The sequence below is a fragment of the Saccopteryx bilineata genome, chromosome 1 (assembly GCF_036850765.1).
Source record: "Saccopteryx bilineata isolate mSacBil1 chromosome 1, mSacBil1_pri_phased_curated, whole genome shotgun sequence".
Classification (NCBI taxonomy): Eukaryota; Metazoa; Chordata; class Mammalia; order Chiroptera; family Emballonuridae; genus Saccopteryx; species Saccopteryx bilineata.
The window spans coordinates 82,481,909-82,500,946 of NC_089490.1; the positions used below are offsets into that span (position 1 = coordinate 82,481,909).

Sequence of the window (19,038 nt, forward strand, 5' to 3'; positions counted from 1 at the left end):
ACTAGAAAGCTGGAAGGACAGTTCATGCCTTTGGATGACAATGTTTCCAGCAGACAGCCATCACAGACCCGCCAATACTGAGTGCAGCCCAACTCAGGAAGAGGAGCTGTGAGCTGGGAGGCCCCAGAGACTAGGCAGGAGCCCGAGTCTGAAGTCAGGCCCCCTGGATTCTTACAGGGCTCCACACTGACTGGCTATGTGTGACCTTTGGTAAGTTATTTAATCCTGATGGGCCTCAGTTTACAAAGTTGTAAGATGGGGATAGTAATGCTGCCCACCCTAGGAAACACACTGATGTATGCAGAGAGATTAAACATCTGCCACACACTAAGTACTATATAATACTGGCTTCTATTGTCACCATTCATTTTAGATGTAATTTATTTGTTATCCATTTTAGAATAGTTTACTTTTACAGAGTCTTAAGGTTTAGAATTTCATTTTTTAAATCTAAATAAGTGGCCAACATAACTGATGCTTTTTCTCCAAAAGGTTTACAAATGCAGACAGACCATTACTATTAGTGGCATGAAGAGCATAAGCAAGGAAGTGACCACAGTGACTGACCAAAACACATTTAGGCTTGTTAGAAGGGCAGGCTTGGCCTCCCCTAACCATCTTGCCATGTTTGCTCTCAGGAAAAGATAAAAATATAACACATAAATATGTACAAGACTGATAAAAGCTTTAAATATTTTGTTTTCTCTACAAGGCATAGGTGCACTTTAACATAAATCTAATAAAGAAAATGAAAGTTTAATAATGGGAGGTTGAGCATGATGAAATGAGGCACCCCTGTGCCCGCTCAAAGGGCAGCTGTGTACGGGCACGGTGAGAACCAGCAGGAGGAGAAGTCCTGCAGGAGACCCTGGGGGCTGTGTGTTCTGAGGGCTGAAATGACCACGGGGCCCTGGCACCCCGTGTGCTGATCTCCAGAGGCCGCCCTGCAAGAGCGCACCAGCCAGTGCTTGTGCAGAGGGGGCAGTGACCATCTGGCAGCTCACAGATGGAAATAAACTGGCAGGGACCCACTCTCCTCCCTCTTTGGGCTCCCACGCAGGGTGCTGCCTGCTCAAGAGCCTGAGGGAGCCATGGGGAGAGCAGCACTACCACTAATAATGATCAATCACTATTCAAGGGCGCCTTGTTAGTAAATAAAAAAAATAGAATTTAAACTTTCTTTCCCCCAAATCAAAACTTCTCTGACACTATGCTGAAGGTAAGACTGTGCAGGTGCTAGAAGCAGTTGGGGGAAGGCGCACACAGTGACCTGGAGCCCACCTCCTGGGCTGTCTCCAGCAGCTCTGCTTGGCTGACAGGACTCACTTTTGGACCTAAGCCCTGTAGGGCTCAGGGGACCTGACACTGGGCAGCCTTCACATCACCCAAGATGCCAGAGATGAAAAGCCCGAGTGGCAGACTAAAGTCCCTGTGGGCTGAGGCTTTAGGACCACTGTGGATGCAAGCAAGGTAGGGGGCCTTCAGCCTACAAAGGGCAGTGACAAGGCAGGAGGCCCCAGCACAGTCGGTCCTCTGGTTTAATAAGGTTTGTGCCTTACCAGAGATCTGCATGGGGGCCAGGAAGGATCACGATCATAAGTAATAACTGGTCCATGGGGACACTGTCAGTGTGGTACCAGAATCCCTGCTCAAGAAATGACATTGACATAAAAACTGGGGCCCTGGCTGACTGGGTCAGTGGGCAGAGTGTCGGCCAGGTGTGTGGAGTCCCAGGTTCGATTCCCAGACAGGGCACACATGAGAAGCTACTATCTGCTTCTCTACTCCTCCCTCTCCCCCTTCTCTTCCTCAGCCAGTGGCATCCGAGCATCTACCTCAGGCACTGAGGATAGCTCAGTTAATTTGACATCGGCCCCAGACAGGGGTTGCTAGATGGATACTGGCTGGGGCACATGTGGGAGTCTCTCTCTCCTCCTCTCACTCAAACACACACACACCTGGGACTCCTGGCACCCTAAGAGATGGAAGCAACAGCAAATCTCTGAGAAACACACATACACATACACACACACACCTGGGACTCCTGGCACCCTAAGAGATGGAAGCAATAGCAAATCTCTGAAAAACACACACACACACACCTGGGACTCCTGGCACCCTAAGAGATAGAAGCAATAGCAAATCTCTGAGAAACACACACACACACACACACACACCTGGGACTCCTTGCACCCTAAGAGATGGAAGCAATAGCAAATCTCTGAGAACCAGTGTACACGATACTGCCATAGGAAAATGATACCCACGCAAAATCACTGGGAGAAAGAGCCACAGAGAGAAAGGAGGAGGAGAGGAAAGGATGGAGGTGGGAAGATTAATGAGAAAAATGACACCCCAAGGACTAGAAGTAATAAAAACGATCTGAAAGAGAAAATAAAGCTAAAGACGAAGCACAGAAACAGCACAATGACCAAGTAAATGGACTAGACCAGGGGGTCCCCAAACTTTTTACACAGGGGGCCAGTTCACTGTCCCTCAGACCGCTGGAGGGCTGGACTATAAAAAAAACTATGAACAAATCCCTATGCACACTGCACATATCTTATTTTAAAGTAAAAAAACAAAATGGGAACAAATACAATAGTTAAAATAAAGAACAAGTAAATTTAAATCAACAAACTGACCACTATTTCAATGGGAATTATGCTCCTCTCACTGACCACCAATGAAAGAGGTGCCCCTTCGGAAGTGCGGCGGGGCCGGATAAATGGCCTCAGGGGGCCGCATGCGGCCTGCAGGCCGTAGTTTGGAGACCCCTGGACTAGACTGAGAACTGGAAGGTCCCTTTCAGAAGTCAATGGAGCTTTACTGACTTTCCTGGGACTCATGACACTCCTGTGGCATTCGGAGCCCATCAGCTCAGCCAACAAAGCTCCGCTCTCCAGCCCTGTGCCCATGTCCTGCCACCTCTCACCCTCAGGTTCCGGGTAAATCCAGCACACAGACTCTTCTCCCCGGAGAAGTGCCTGGCAGGGTACCTTTCTTCCTTTCAATAAAGCCTGTTACTCTGGTCTTTCCGACTCGCATGGATTCCAACATTTGGTGCCAAAACCCGGGACAGGGTACTAACTGCCTGGACGATCCCTCTTTGCCGTCCAAACTTACAACCAGGGAAGCCATGGACAGCGGCAGCTCGTCCCGGGCTTACTCCCTGACTCTGTTTGGATGTGTAATTGTAGGTTGACTGGCTAGCAGTGTCTAACCCTGTCCTGAACCCCTGCTGGACCAGAAAGGTAAGGAGTTTCTCCCTTCTCCTTCCCCAGTTGGCCTCCAAATTTCTCTCTAAAAACACCCCTTCCTGGTCGGATGGTTTTCTCTGACATGCCTCACATTTTGAGGGGTTTGACTTTCAGTCTCAGTGGACTGCACGGAAGACTAGGCGCCTAGCCAAACCTCTCCACTCTCTCAGACTTCTCGTCCTCGGAGCTCCCTGACAGGTGGTGACGACCTCTATCAGGGACGACTCCCCCACACGGAGATTCTCTCCTCTTGGGACGGTGACAAAAGGCGGGGATGCACCCTCTTGCTCACCTGTCTCCACGGCTCTTCAGAGTCTAAGCCTTCCGACCAGACACCTCTAGGATGTCTCATAAAAAACCTTACCAAACTCGGTCTCTCAGACCTCAAACCAAAGACATTAATCTTCTTCTGTAACACGGCATGGCCTCAGTACAGACTAGACAATGACTCCCATTGGCCTGAAAACGGGACATTCGATTATAATATCCTAAGAGATCTTGACAATTTCTGCCACCAGACAGGGAGGGCATCAGAAATTCCTTACGTGCAGGCTTTCTTCTCCCTTCTCTCCTGTATTTAATTTCTGTGCCTTCTGTTCTACACGCAGGCCGTTTTTGGCCAAAGAAACCTCACCTTACCTGCAATACCACACTCTCTCTTTCTCCTCTCCTGCTGGCCAGGGGCCCCTACCTCCTCCACAGTGTTCTTAAACCCCTCCTCCTTCCTTACAGATGGACAGCTCTGTCCCTTTTTCTTCTTTGACCCATTCCCCCACCTCACCGGCTTCAGCTATCTTTTTTTCTTCTTCAATGCATCCTTATTCCTCCTCAGAGACTAACTGCCTTCCAATACCCCTCGTCCTCTCCCCTCTCCTCAGAGCTCTAAATCCAGCACATAGCAGATGATCCCATACACCAGCTCACAGGTGCTGTTCTGCCTGCAAAGCCAACCCTCTCCTGCTACCTGCCTGCCTCTTTCTCATTCATCCTTTGAAGCCTAGTTCCTAGAGTGTTCCTCCTGAAACTCCAAGGTGAGCCACCCATCCCACTTATTCAACTCTACTGAAACAATCCCTTTTCACACCTGTCTCCCCCTTACACTGTGTGTCCCTAGAGCAGGCCCAGGCCCAGGCCCAGGCCCAGGCTCTCTGCGTCCACGCCGTGTGGTCCCTGGCTGGTGTGCACAGATGTGCTGAACTGAACTGAAAGCTCTGAGCACTGTGCCAAACGGCACATTCATTCCTATTGTAGTCAGAACTGTTCCTGACTTTTAACTGTGACACAGCAGCAGATTTAAATTTAAACTACAGTCACACCTTAAGACTAAATCTCACTCTCCATCCCTTAGAATGTAATGGGTATGAAATTAAACACTATCAGAGCAAGAAACCCAAGAGGCTTTTAAGCAGCGGGGGTGGGGTGGGGGTCGGGGAATAGTGACTTTGGTGCAGATGGGGAAAAAAAGCCTTTTATAGGAACATGACTTTGATCCTCTTAATTTTCACTGCTGTCAGGGGGAAAAAAGCAACTAAATATGCTAGAGATCAAAACTGTTTTAGAGGTGTGACAGACAGTTCCATTTTATTTTTTTAGGAAAGGAGAGAACTCTCCAACACTTGAAATAAGAGCACTTCTTTCATTTAACCAAAGAAATAAAGCCTGGGGAGACAAAAAGAAATTTCACAATGTCAGAAGCACTAAGATCGTTATTAGGTTGAGATGTATAACAAAATCTTCAATACGCATGCACCCAACAAGAGCAAATGCACCCACATCAGAACACCTGACAATACATGCTAAATTCAATTCCTGTTCCTTCGATGGGACAAATATTGTTCAACACACTAGAAGAATAACCTTTATATTTTCTCTTCTCTCTCTCACTCACTAACAGACACACACACACACACACATTCATACACACCACCACCACCTACCATCCCCATCACACCTATAAATTATTTGTTAGCTGACTCTATGCTAATGTTTTAGTTTTTAAAACCTTCTGATCAAAAATATAATTGAGACCCTGGCCGGTTGGCTCAGTGGTAGAGCATCGGCCCAGCATGTGGAAGTCCCAGGTTCGACTCCCAGGCAGGGCACACAAGAGAAGCGCCCATTTGCTTCTCCACCCTTCCCCCTCACATTTCTCTCTATCTCTCTCTTCCCCTCCCTCAGCCAAGGCTCCACTGGAGCCAAGTTGGCCCAGGTGCTGAGGATGGCTCCATGGCCTCCGCCTCAATCACTAGAATGGCTCTGGTTGCAACGCCCAGATGGGCAGAGTATCGCCCCCTAGTGGGCTTTCCAAGTGGATCCTGGTCAGGTGCATGTGGGAGTCTGTCTGTTTCCCCGCTTCTCATTTCAGAAAAAAAAAATTATATATATTATAATTTCATATATGTATGCTATTATAACTGTTAAAGCCCCAAGGCCTTAGCCAAGGAAAGGACAAGATGGTGAACTACTACTCAAGCAGGATAGTTTGTTCAGTCACTAATTAAGCATTTCTCTTCCAATCACAGAGAAAAAAAGGAATTCTAGACACATGTCCCTTTCCTTTTTCAATAGTTATCTTTATTAAAGTGATTCATGTTCACTATAAAGACTACAAAAAGTATATGAGAAAAAAATACCTAATTTTACCAGTCAGAGATAATTGCTATTATCATCATTATAGTGTATTTCCTTTGGGTCATTTTGTCATGCACATAGATAATGTGTGGACTTTAATTATACATATAACAAAGATACAATGTATATGGAAGTAAGGCTTATTAGATAGTGGGCTAGGTCCTGTTTGAACTCCCACTGATCATGGTATCATGAGCATTATCAATACTGTAAATGCTCTCTGAAAACAAGATTTTTATTAGAGGCATATCATATGACCATAATTTTTTTCAACATTTCCAATTGACAGAAAAGTAGCTTGTTTAGCTTGTTCCTAGTGTTATCAGTAATGCTGAAATAAGTGTAAATATAGCTAACAGTGACTGAGTGCTTATGCATCTTACTATACCTAAAAATACCTCACAAGCCTTTGCTGTAACTACTAAAATGACTATTTTTGGTTGAGTAAACTGAGTCACAGAGACGACAAATGAAATAATCTGCTCAAGGTTACCCAGAAATTATTCAACAAAACCCAAGTTTAAACATATTTGGGATGATTCATGCCCAAGCCCCTCCTTTATTTAACATCAAATCTGTGATAATCATCATTTCTAATTTAGAGAACATTCTTGCTTGTTTTGAAAAATCAGTTAATACTATTATAGATTTCATGTTTCAATTTTTAACATTTTACTCTTTAATCAATCCCCAAATTTATTCTTGTGTGTGCTACAGGATACATGAACTTTTCCCAAACAGTTAGCTACGTATCCCTGGTTTAGTTTTAAAATAAGCTTTCCTGGCCTGGCCGGATCATTCAGTTGGTTCAGTAGTGGTTGGCAAACCAAGGCTCGTGAGCCACATGTGGCTTTTTGGGCCCTTGTGTGGCTCTTCCACAAAATACAACATGCAACTGCTACCTCGATAAGGAATGTACCTACCTATATAGTTTAAGTTTAAAAAATTTGGCTCTCAAAAGAAATTCCAATCGTTGTACTATTGATATTTGGCCCTGTTGACTAATGAGTTTGCCGACCACTGCCATTGTCCCAGTGTGCAAAGACTGCGGGTCTGATCCCTGGTCAGTGCATATATGGAAGCAGATCAATGTTTCTCTCTATCTCTCTCTCTCTCTCTCAAATCAATCAATAATTTTTTTAAAAAGAGAGAGAGAAAAAATAAGATTTCCTTTTCTGTCTGGATTATTGGGCCACCCTTATCACATGTTAACTTCTTAAAACTTCTCAGGTGACTGTTTCTCATCCACTAACAAATACAATACTTCTCTACGTTGTTGACTATTTGGCTTTCAAGTACACTTTAATACTGTTAAAGCAATCCCCCAATTCTTTTTATTTTTAGGGTATGGGGGTTGGAGGACTGGGTAAAATAGTGAAGGGATTAAGCAAAGAAAAAAACTCAGAGACCCAGACAACAGTATTAGGATTACAAGAGGGAAAGGGCGTAGGGGGAGGTAGAAGAGAGTGAAGGGGAAATAAACAGTGATGGAAGGAAACTTGACTTGGGGTGGTTAACACACAATACAATATACAGATGATTACAGAATTGTACACCCAAAACCAATGTCACCCCAATAAATTCAATTAAGAAAAGATTAGTAATGAACTACCTTCTACCCAGGGCCAGCCTTCTCTCTGAGAATATATTATAAGTTTCCAAGGTCAAGGTAACTCAAGTCTTTTCCCTCTCACAGCAGTGAGCAGTTTCATTTGTTTCCTGCTACATATTAAGCCAGAAGGTGCCACAAATATGGCATATCAAATTAGTTATTGGAGCTCCTGTCACCATAAAAAAACATCAAGTTTTCAAGGAAAAAAAAAATCTTTTTCCCCCTCCCTCAGGGGGATTTTAATTGGTTATTTAGCAATAAACAAATAAATAAATTTAAAAACAACTAACATCTTTACAGTACTTTGTATTTCCATCCAGGACAAGGTATAGCTCCTGTGGTGGGTTTTCCCCTTACGTAAGTCTCAGATATTTCTTGTTGTGGACACTGTGAAATGATCGTTAAATAAGATCCATTGAGAATCCTTGTTGCCTATATCATGGCACAGTAAGAGCACTGAGTAGCAGTTAAGAAAATGGATTGCACGCTTTCACAAACTGCTGGGTTGCCACGGCAATGACTTCACCAAGTATTCCTCTGCATATCTAGGATTTGGGTAGATGATGCTTCTCAGAAGTAGGCACGTACCTGACATGCAGTTCTCCACACAAGCCTCTCAAGGAAGTCAGACCCTACTAGAAAAGCTCAGACCACAAAGAACTAAGAAATGCAATCACTATCAGGAACAACTTTTAAAGTCAGTGCCACATGTGCTATTTGACAAAAGGTGTTCACTCTAAGAACTCACACAAAGTTGGTCAAAAATTTCAAAGGCTGTCCCTGTCTATCCCTCTCGCTGTCTCTGTAAAGAAAAAAAAAAGTAAAAAAAAAAAAAAAGACTTCTTTGCCTGACCTGTGGTGGCGCAGTGGATAAAGCGTCGACCTAGAAATGCTGAGGTCGCCGGTTCGAAACCCTGGGTTTGCCTGGTCAAGGCACATATGGGAGTTGATGCTTCCAGCTCCTCCCCCCTTCTCTCTCTCTGTCTCTCCCTCTCCTCTCGAAAATGAAAAAAAAAAAAAAAAAAAAGTGTTAAGATACACGTGATAATATTATTAAAAAAAAAAATTTTTTTTCAAAGGACAAGCCTCAACTGTCTTTTTTTGGTGAAGGTGGAGCGCAATGGAAATGCTGGGACTCTAGTCAGAGTTCATCTTGCTATTGCTCCAAGCAAAAATCTGAACTTTGCTTTGACTCATCAGTAAAAAAAGGGGTACTCATCTACCACCCATTAACTCCTTCCACTACCACCAGGGACAGTGGCAAGTGTTGAACCAAACACGCTGCGTTTTGGAGCTACAGCTTAGTAAGCAACAGAGTTGTGGTGGTAACCACCTGAGAAAGCACAGAGCCTGAAGCCTAGTTAGTATGCAAGAGTAACAGTAATGGAGAGCAGTAAACTGTTACATTTTATTTATGTATTTAGCAGGATCCTTCCTGTAAATTAAATTATGCCTCTCCTGCTAAAGAACAAGCTGATAGCTGCTCCACAAGACACTGGAAGTTGTTCTTGGGTCTTAAAAAAAGAAAAATTTACAGCTGCAACAAACTCAACCATGCCATGTGTCCTCCTCATAGGAATTTTAATTTCATTTACTGTAACAGGAACTGTAAGTTTAGGAAACGAATGGTGAAAGCTTGATTTATGAATTTTGACATATTTCTTGAACTGGGATTATATTACAAAAGAAAGTGGAATTCTAAGCAAGTCAGATCTTGCCTATACATTCAATCTTCAAATCAATAAGCTGGGATTCTATACAACTTGTTTCTAACAGAGGAAAACCACCTCGTCTGAGACAGGCCATGCAACTCTAATTTAAAAGTTCCTACCTGGCTCTCCGAACTGAGCTAGAACAGCTTTAGTGTCCACACAGAAAACACTTGAGCTCTTTAGTAGGCTGTGACAAAAGCAAAATTCAACTCAAAAAGCATTGGGGGTGAAACTGACAAGAAAAAAGAAATGATTCTTGCCCTAAAGAAAGTCCTCGTATTTGCTTTCACCTTACTTCCTCTGAATAGTCCAGTATATTAGAGTAGCAATGTACACAGAATAGGGAACATGGGGATTATTCTAAACTTTGTAAATATCCAGAATTTAGAGGAATACTAGTTTTCATTTGAAAAAGTTATTTTATTTTTACCACAGCTTTGCAAATATAGTCAGGATATTTTATAGTAAAATACAGCCTTTCTGAAAAAGGAGGGTTGTGTCTTACTTGCTTTATATTTTCAGAACTTAAACCCATTCTCGGTATGTACTAAACACTCAACAAATATTTAAAAAACAAATTTTCATTCAAGAAAAATTTACTGCCTGACGGGTAGTGGCCCAGTGGATCATGCACTGACCTGGGACGCTAAAGTCCCAGGTTCGAAACCCCAAGGTTGCCGGCTTAAGCACGGGCTCATCCAGCTTGAACGGAGCCGTCTGATCAAGGTATGAGAAGCAATCAATGAACAACTAAAGTGACGCAACTATGAGTTGATGTTTCTCATCTCTCTCCCTTCCTGTCTCTCTCTAAAATTAAAAAAAAAAAAGAAATACTTACTGAATGCCTACTATGTGGCAAGTACAATTTACTCTTGGGATAACATATGGAGCAAAACATCTGAATGAAAAATGCATCACAGAGATTTTTGATGTATATAAATGAAACTGACCTTCATACAGATAATTCTGGATCATAGTAGCCAAACAGCTGTGTTTACTTGACGAACTTTTCCATACAACATGAACTTAGTTCTAAAATAAAGTTATGCCTAATGAAAGCTTTCTATGTACATATATGTTTGAACATACGTGACAAGCATACATGTGAATGCTTGAAATCTTTTTCATCAGGGAGGAGAAAGAGAAAAAAACAGACCAGCAGCACTTCTATAAAACCTTTAGCAAAAAAGAATGCAACAGCCAAAACCATGGACGGCTCATCTTAGTCAAGACAATTTCTTTGGGGTAAAAAGAAAGTCAATAAATAGATTACCTGCCTGTCCATTTTGAAGAAAATACATGTAGCTTTATTTTGAAAAAAAGAAGTTTGATTCTTTTTCCTAATAAAGCATTCACTTAAAGAATTTATGGCCTGACCAGGTGGTGGCACCGTGGATAGTGTCGGACTGGGATGCGGAAGACCCAGGTTCGAGACCCCGAGGTCACCAGCTTGAGCACGGGCTCATCTGGTTTGAGCAAAAAGCTCACCAGCTTGGACCCAAGGTCGCTGGCTCAAGCAAGGGGTTACTCAGTCTGCTGAAGGCCTGCGGTCAAGGCACATATGAGAAAGCAATCAATGAACAACTAAGATGTCGCAACGAAAAACTGATGATTGATGCTTATCTCTCTCTGTTCCTGCCTGTCTGTCCCTATCTATCTCTTGACTCTCTCTGTCTCTGTAAAAAAAGAAGAAAAAAAAAGAATTTATGACAATAACAAAAAAAGGAATAGGGAAGAAGAGTAAACCATACATTCCTTATCCTAACAAAGAAGCCAAAGAATAGTTTCCTCCTGTTCACAGCATGCTTCTCACAACAGAAACCAAAACAGAATATTCATTTCAGGTCCACTTTCAGGGTTTGAAGGTAAACTAATCACTAACAATGTGGCAAGGGCATGCCATGTGAGTTGAGCACAAAAACAAGGTGGAAACAGAAGTCAGCAGGTAGTAAGAGCACCTCCTTACTGTGATATGGTAAAGGGAAGCCTAGCAATCCCTTCACAATTTGGGAAACACTACAGCCCACCATGTGTACAAATGTAAAAGTTCAGCACACATGGGAAGACTGGGTAAAACCCACTTCTGGGCAGATGTTCCACCTGAGGCTAGGCACCTCAATCTCTTGAGGACAGCCCAAGGACACAGGGAATGTATGAGGTCCAGCCTTCCCTAGGATGGTGGAACTCCTGGCAGCCCAGCTCCGTCCCTGCACAGCCAGCCCAGAACTACATTATTCATGTGCTCCTAGGTGACAGGCCTCTCACACGGACCCTTGCAGAGCTGCCATCTCCTGTGGGAGCTCCCCCATGAAGGCGCTGTCTTCCCCAGAAGAGCACGCAGCACACAGCAGCTCTCACTCGCTCGATTAAATCACTGTTGCCCTCAGCCCTGGTTTCTTCATTTACAAAATGATTATGATTACCTTTTCAGCCTTTCCTACAAAGATGTCATACAGTTCCAGTGAACAAATGCAGAAGAAAAGAACTCTGTAACAGGGAAAGGCCCACACGGTCTGCAGGGCGCCATCAGGAGCGTACCACGCTCAGGGCAATGAACGAACTGAGATAAGCAGAGACCTGGCTGGGCTTAGTTTCAGAGCAAACTCAGAGCCATCAGGTGCACAAAGATTCTAGGAAAATGGGTGCCATTAGTAATTTTGGAATTCTGGTTCGAAGAGACAGGGATGGTCCCTAGGCACCCCTAGAGTGCAAGCCTCGCCAGTAAAGGTGCCAGTCTGCCTCACCCATGAAAGGACCCCCAAGACTGGGAACATTCACATTTGATGAAGGATGAACTGGAGACAGAGATGTGCATACTATCAGAGTGATAGACGTGGACCAAGATGGGGCTAAGAGGCCCAGAATCAGCAGCCTTCAGCATCTTCAGTTTGAAGTCCATTGGGAAGTCTATTTTAAACTTCCTCCTCCAAAGCCTTGGAAAGTTCCCGAATGAGAGGCACCATGGTACCGGGGAGAGAGCACAGGCGCTCACAGTCAGACAAGTCTAAATTCTACTCTCAGCTATGCTGCTTACCAACTGAATGGCTCTTCTTAAAACATGGTTAGTAGAACCTGCTTTGCAGGGCTAGAAGCAAGGATTAAATTGGCAATACCCATAATTCATTAAGCACAATGCTGGGACATAGTGGGCACTAAACAAATAAGCAGCCCTTTTATTCTTGTGGGTAAAAGATGAGCTAAGTTAGGCCTCATGATACAAAATCCAACTCTGGTCTTTAGTCTCAGAGCAGAGACAGAGCTGAATTTCCCTTTACGCCCCAATCTGGATAGAAGTGGGACACTCCATCCAGACAATCCCATGAGAATTACTAGCCTGGTGATCAAGGCCTGCTTGCTATACAATCACCATTTCTCCAAAATTGTAACTAAAGTCATCTGAGTGCTAGTGAGTGCCACCCCTTGAATGAGCAAAGCCAAAAGTCTACAACATCCAGCTGAAATCAGGATTTGACTAAGAATAAAGAAGCTTCCAGCACATTCAGAATAAGATTGTGATGCTGTGTCTGATTCTTTGGAAAGAGAAAAATATGCCCGAGGTAATGCTTTCAGCTTAAGAACTTTTGTTGGCACAGGTAAGAGAGTGGGAGAAACAGAGGCATTCCTATACTCAAAGAGCAAACTCCTTCATACCTTCTAGAGTGTTTGCTCAGAAATCTGCAGTGCTATTAGCAACTGCACACGTGAAGGAGCGCCCCACAGCCGTCCTGCGAGCCCCGGTGACTCTCCATAGCGGCACTTGGACACACTCCATGTTTACTTATGGTGCAATCTGAGCCTGGCTGCAGGGAGTTATTCACAGGCCTTTTAAGGGTTACTACATTTTATTCCTGTAAGAGGCCAATCCAAAGTAGCAACAAAAGAATAGTTAAACACAAGAAAAAACACCTCCTTTGTGCTCCTCAAGATAGACAGTCTTGGTCATTAAAGAGGTAAAGTGTTTTATTCACTATAAACTTGCTCTTACAAAGATCAGTCCAGTAATTTTCCAAGGGGGGATTAGTAGCCTTCTACTCATACCTGCTTGCAGATGAGGAGGAGCTGAAATAGTTATACACACATATAATAAAGAGCGGGTTGTCCGGCGTTTGGTTCTGCGCCACGTCCCATAGAAATTATTCTAGTTATCAAATGCTGCATAACATAATGCTCCAAAATTTACCATTTTTTTCTTTTTAAAATCTCATATATATATATATATATATATATATATATATATATATATATATATATATATATATTCCCCTTTAGAAAGTTCAATTTAATGGGGCGACACTAATCAATAAGAGTAGACAGGTTTCAGGTCAACATTTCTATAGCATTTGAACTGTTGACTGTGTTGTGTGCCCATCACCCAAAGTCAAATCATTTTCTGTCACCATATATTTCTTCCTCTTTAACCCTTTGAGTAGTGAGTTTTTTTCATGCTCGTTGACCCCTAGGAGTGAGTTTGTTTTCAAAAAATGAAATTAGTTCCAGTTCTAGTTTTATTAACTTAAAACCAAGTTTGTTTGATAACCAATTTATGGAAACAAGAACATACATTTGCATTTTTTTTAATGTTGCCTTACACATTTTTAAAATAAATTGATCATACTCTGGATGGACAGGAGGCACAAGGACATACATGAACGTTCATACTACTCAAAGGGTTAAAATTTAGCATCTTAGAAGATGAAGATGTTATTTTCAGGCTTTCCTCTCCTCTGCTATTTAGACTAGATTGCTACTGATCTGTCCCTAGGGCATCGACCCTTTTCTTTACTCTGTCATTTCTACTTAGTTAAGTTCAGCAAAATATTTTAAATTTTATTTTGGATACTATATTTTTCAGTTCTAGAATTTCCAGTTGGTTCTTTTTTTATAGTTGCTGTTTGACATATGCTATCTTTTCATTCATTAAAAGCATATTTTCCTTGACATCCTTAAGCAGTCACAACTGCATTAAAAATCTTTGTCTGCTAAACCCAACATCTGTTGTCATCACATAGTCAATCCTCAATAATTATCCTTATCCTGAGAACATTTCTGTGTACCACGAGAGTCTGGGCTGTACTGTTATGCTGTGGAAACTCTGAATTCTATTATATTCCCCTAAAGGATTCTGTTATTTTTGTTTTAGCAGGCAATTATCTTAGTTAGATTTAAACTGAAAATTCTGACCGCTCAAATCTCAATACAATTACTTTATCCTGAGCTTGGCTTCTTGGCACACCTGACCCCACACGTGTGATCAGCATCTGAGAATTTGGGGCTTGCTTTATACTTTCCAGGATCACCCCCTTCCCCTTCCAATGGCTGGGCTGCTTCAAACTGTCCTTTGAGACCTTAAGCTAAAAGGTCTGTAGGACTTCCTACCAAAGCTTTAACTGCTGCATGACACAGACTGTGCCTTCCTCCAAGTGTCAATTCAACTCCAGAATCTTCCCTGCTGGGGTCAAATTTGAGTGTCTCCACATAGCTGTTTTTGTTCGGAGTTTATAATTAATATTTGTAGGACGATCAGTCCAATAGTATCCTTACAGGGCCAAAAGAAGAATCTACACAACTGAATTTTTTCCCTAAATTTTCACTTTTCTCACTCTCTTGTGGATGAAGAATTCAAGAAGAACTTGCTCAGCTAGTCCTCAGTACTGATTCATGTGGCATCAGGGGGGCAATGAAGAAACTGGGGTTAGAGTCACTTGCAAGTTGGTTTCTCACTCACATGTGATGCCTTGTCCATGAACTAGTCCCTTTCCCACTCCTCATTGCCTCTCACCCTCCAGGGTTTTCTCATAGGGATGTGGCCACGCTCAGCATGGTGAGCTCAGGAAATCCACACTTCTTACATGGTGATTGGCTTCTGAGAGGCAAGAAATAGGACCTGCCAGACCTTGTCTAGGGCTAAAGCAGAAATGGTACGGGATCACTCCTACCATATTTTATTGTTCAACAGTAGTCACAAGGCTTAAGTCATGCAAATTCAAGAGGATGGAGAAATAAATGCCAATCCTTGATGGGGCAGTGGCAAGATCACATTGCAGGAATGCCTGCAGGATGATAGATATTTGTGTAAACATCTTGGAAAAATGCAATCTAGCATACATATCTTCAATATTTGCTAAAGCAAAACAAATGCCAGCTGAAGTCAAGCTCTAGGAAGACACAGGCAGGTCAGTTCAATGGGGAACACACGAGGTCCAATTCTCTTGCCATCTTTTTTATGACCCTCTCATATTATCAATACAATTACCTCCGAGCTATTCAGCAAAACAGGTTTCCAATGCGGTCTACCAAGTTCCCAAACATTTAATATACCCATTTCAAAATTCCTAGAAGAAATGCTTATGAACTGCTATCATCCAAAATGGAGGGCACTGATATAAGTTAATTTGTTTTTTCTTAAGACAATGTCAATAATAACTACTATTCTTTTAATTTCTACTATGTGTTTGACAATTTCTAGGCTTTTTAAATACCTGCTTTCATTGTCTGTTCTTTACGTGACATAAGTGTGGTTAAGTGCATGGGCTTAGGACAGAAAATGTATAAGAAAGGAGACTAACTCAAACACACTAAGGATAAACACAATGCAAATCCCCAAAATATAAACTCTACCACAAATGACTATGGCAGTTTATGCATACCTGAGGGTGTACACACACACACACACACACACACACACACACACACACACATCAGAAGCTACCGTCCCAGCACTTCAAACTTCTCCGAAAAATATATTCCAGTTCTAAATATTATATTCTAAATGAAGTCACATATATATGACACATAGTAAGAAACGATCTTACCTTGTCTTGATTGTCTTTATTCTTGTAACACAGATTTCCGATCAGACGAATGAGATGAGACTTAAACCCCTCAGCCATGTTTGAGACGTCACCCTCTGCTCTGATGGAGCCGGAGGTACTAAAGATGTTTTCAGCGTCATTCCCAGCTACATGAATCAGTCGTAAAATATCTGTAACAAAAAGAATAAACTTCATTTTCTACAGGAAAATGTTTTAGTATTTGTACTAATTTTCCATGAAAAAATCTAACTTATTTCAATGATTAAAATGAAAATAAAGGAAGAGAACTGGAAGCTTTCTTTAAATAATAATTAAAAGGGTCTTCTGTTTTTGCTTAAAATTTTTCATGACTTGTTTTGGGGACATAAACATAATTATTATCCCAGCTTGGGTGTTCTATTTATCCACAAAAAAAAGTTAGTTGAAAATTTTCCACCATCTTTCTTAGAAAAAGGTTTGCAATTTTGACTTCTTTATGAAAGAGCTGGTGTGATGGCAACAGTTAGCGTAAGTCTGAAAAACAACACCTATCCAGCCTGACCTGTGGTGGCGCAGTGGATAAAGCGTTGAGACCTGGAAATGCTGAGGTCACCGGTTCGAAACCCTGGGCTTGCCTGGTAAAGGCACATATGGGAGTTGATGCTTCCAGCTCCTCCCTACCATCTCTCTCTGTCTCTCCTCTCTTTCTCCCTCTCTGTCTCTCTCTCCTCTCTAAAAAAAAAAAATTTTTAAAAAACAAACAAACAAACAAAAAACACCTATCCGTAACAAGCCATACACCAGAAACCCGGGGCATGCTGGGTGCTTCTCACTGGCTTCCTAATCAGAAGGCAGCACGTGTTCTCCATGGATCTATCTTGGCTACATTCAGAAGCAATAACCTAACACTGTTAGACTGTAGGAGATGCTTCTAAGCAGCCCATGAAAATAAGTAGTCTTCCTGAAGCTGTAGTTAAGAGTTTCCACTGTATCTCATTTAACCACCACAACAAACCTATGAAAGGCAGTTCTCTCTTTGCCAATTTTATAATAAAGTAATCAAGCCCAGAGAAGTCAATAATTTTGCAGAGTTGGCATGGCTCCAAACACGTGCTTTTCCAAAGGATTTGGCTTCCCAGGTTTATGGTGTTTTAATTATTACTAAAAGCACTGAATTCAAAAATAAAACACTGATACGAGATTCTATCATTTACAGTTCACTGCTAACTCATCTGCCCACCTAACTATAGATTGATCTTTCTTGGCATACAAGTCTTCAATTAAGTATAATCTTTTTTTTTTTTTTTTGTATTTTTCTGAAGCTGGAAACAGGGAAGCAGTCAGACTCCCACATGCACCCTACTGGGATCCACCTGGCATGCCCACCAGGGGGCGATGCTCTGCCCATCCGGGGTGTTGCTCTGCTGCAACCAGAGCCATTCTAGCGCCTAAGGCAGAGGCCACAGAGCCATTCCCAGCGCCCGGGCCATCTTTGCTCCAATGGAGCCTTGGCTGCGGGAGGGGAAGAGAGAGAGAGGAAGGAGAGGGGGAGGGGTGGAGAAGCAGATGGGCGCTTCTCCTGTGTGCCCTGGCCAGGAATCGAACCCAAGACTTCTGCATGCCAGGCCGATGCTCTACCACTGAGCCAACCGGCCAGGGCCAAGTATAAGCTTTTCTAAAGAAAAAAACAGCAAACAGTGAACAGCAATACCATAAGCATGGCTAATCACAAGGAACAGGTTCTACTTGAATTATTTGCAAACAGTTTTTTTAGCAAAGATGGTAATATTTCAAACACTGGCTTCTTGTTTAAAAAACAATTTTCTTATAAGAATCAAATACACAATTACTATGTGTAAGGCACTATTTTTCGTGCCCCAAAAATGTGATTAGGAAAAATTTTACTAACAAATTTGGTGAAACTATAATATAAAAACTTCTACCATCCTCATCATCAAAACCACCCCTGCCCATCATCACAGCCCCTATGATGAAATGCCCCCGTGGTGGGCTTCAGTACCCTCACATACTGACAAAGCAGCCTGAGCTAAAGAGCCAGGAAGTGGCCAAAGTCTAAGCTGTTACCAAAACCCTATAGTTCCTCTAAAAAAAATATCCCCCAAATCTTTAAAACATAACAATACCTTGAAAAATTACAGATCTGTGTTTGAACTTATATTACAGTCTGACAAGTCAAAGACTTCTGGATTAAAAATACCATGTGATGGTTCACTCACCAATCACTCTTTCCAGCAAACCAGGATAAACCTGAAGATAGCTGAGCAGGTCAGTATTGGCAGTCATTTCACACAGGACGTCAAGAAGCCGAATTGTAGCCAGTACCTCCTAAAAGAAAACGAAGCGTACATTTTTAAATCAAGCGACGTGATTTGACTGTTATAAGTAACTTGCAAAAGAATGAAATACTACAGTAAGTATTAAAGAGTCAGTGCATATAACACATCTAAAGAAGAGAACACAGAAGTACTAAGGACGTGCAGGAACCATCACTTTCACTAACAGCAGACACCACCATCAAGAACGCATGATTACGTGTCATTATGTGTTTTCTTGGAGCAAAGAACCAGAAAACTTCTTATCCAAGCAAAAAAATACCTTCCAAAAGTGGAATAGATGTTCAAAAGTACTAGCTATGTACATAACATTTATGTAAATACTTTCTTTTTTAAAGTGTTCCCAGGAGGCAAGTTCTACTTTAAAGATACAAATACCCCATCAACTACATTAATTTCTTGTCCACGGGAATCTTGTAAAATGCTGTAGTTGAAAGAACTCTGGCTACAAGAATCTGCATTATTTCTGGGTAAATGTAAACCTATATACAATCTCTTGGTAAGCTGAAAAATGCATTATTAGTTCACATAACTACTAAAGACTGCATTATCAAATAGACTAGATGATCACGAAACTACCAGCTACCAATGGCATGGCATTAGAAAGTCAAATTAAAATTTTTAAATAAAAATTCTGTGCAGATTTTGAACCTCATTTTTAAAGTATACATTATTTAA

General features: G+C 42.1%; 1 protein-coding gene across 1 annotated transcript in view; it reads right to left on the reverse strand.

The window, feature by feature from the left end:
* The window catches only part of ATXN10 (ataxin 10), a 172,866-nt gene that overhangs the window by 81,267 nt on the left and 72,561 nt on the right, over positions 1-19,038 (reverse strand). The window contains exons 8-9 of the mRNA XM_066255553.1: positions 18,244-18,352; positions 16,028-16,197 (exon numbers count right to left, since the gene is read on the reverse strand). Coding sequence (XP_066111650.1) covers positions 16,028-16,197; positions 18,244-18,352 — 279 coding nt within the window. The remainder of the gene's footprint in view (positions 1-16,027; positions 16,198-18,243; positions 18,353-19,038) is intronic.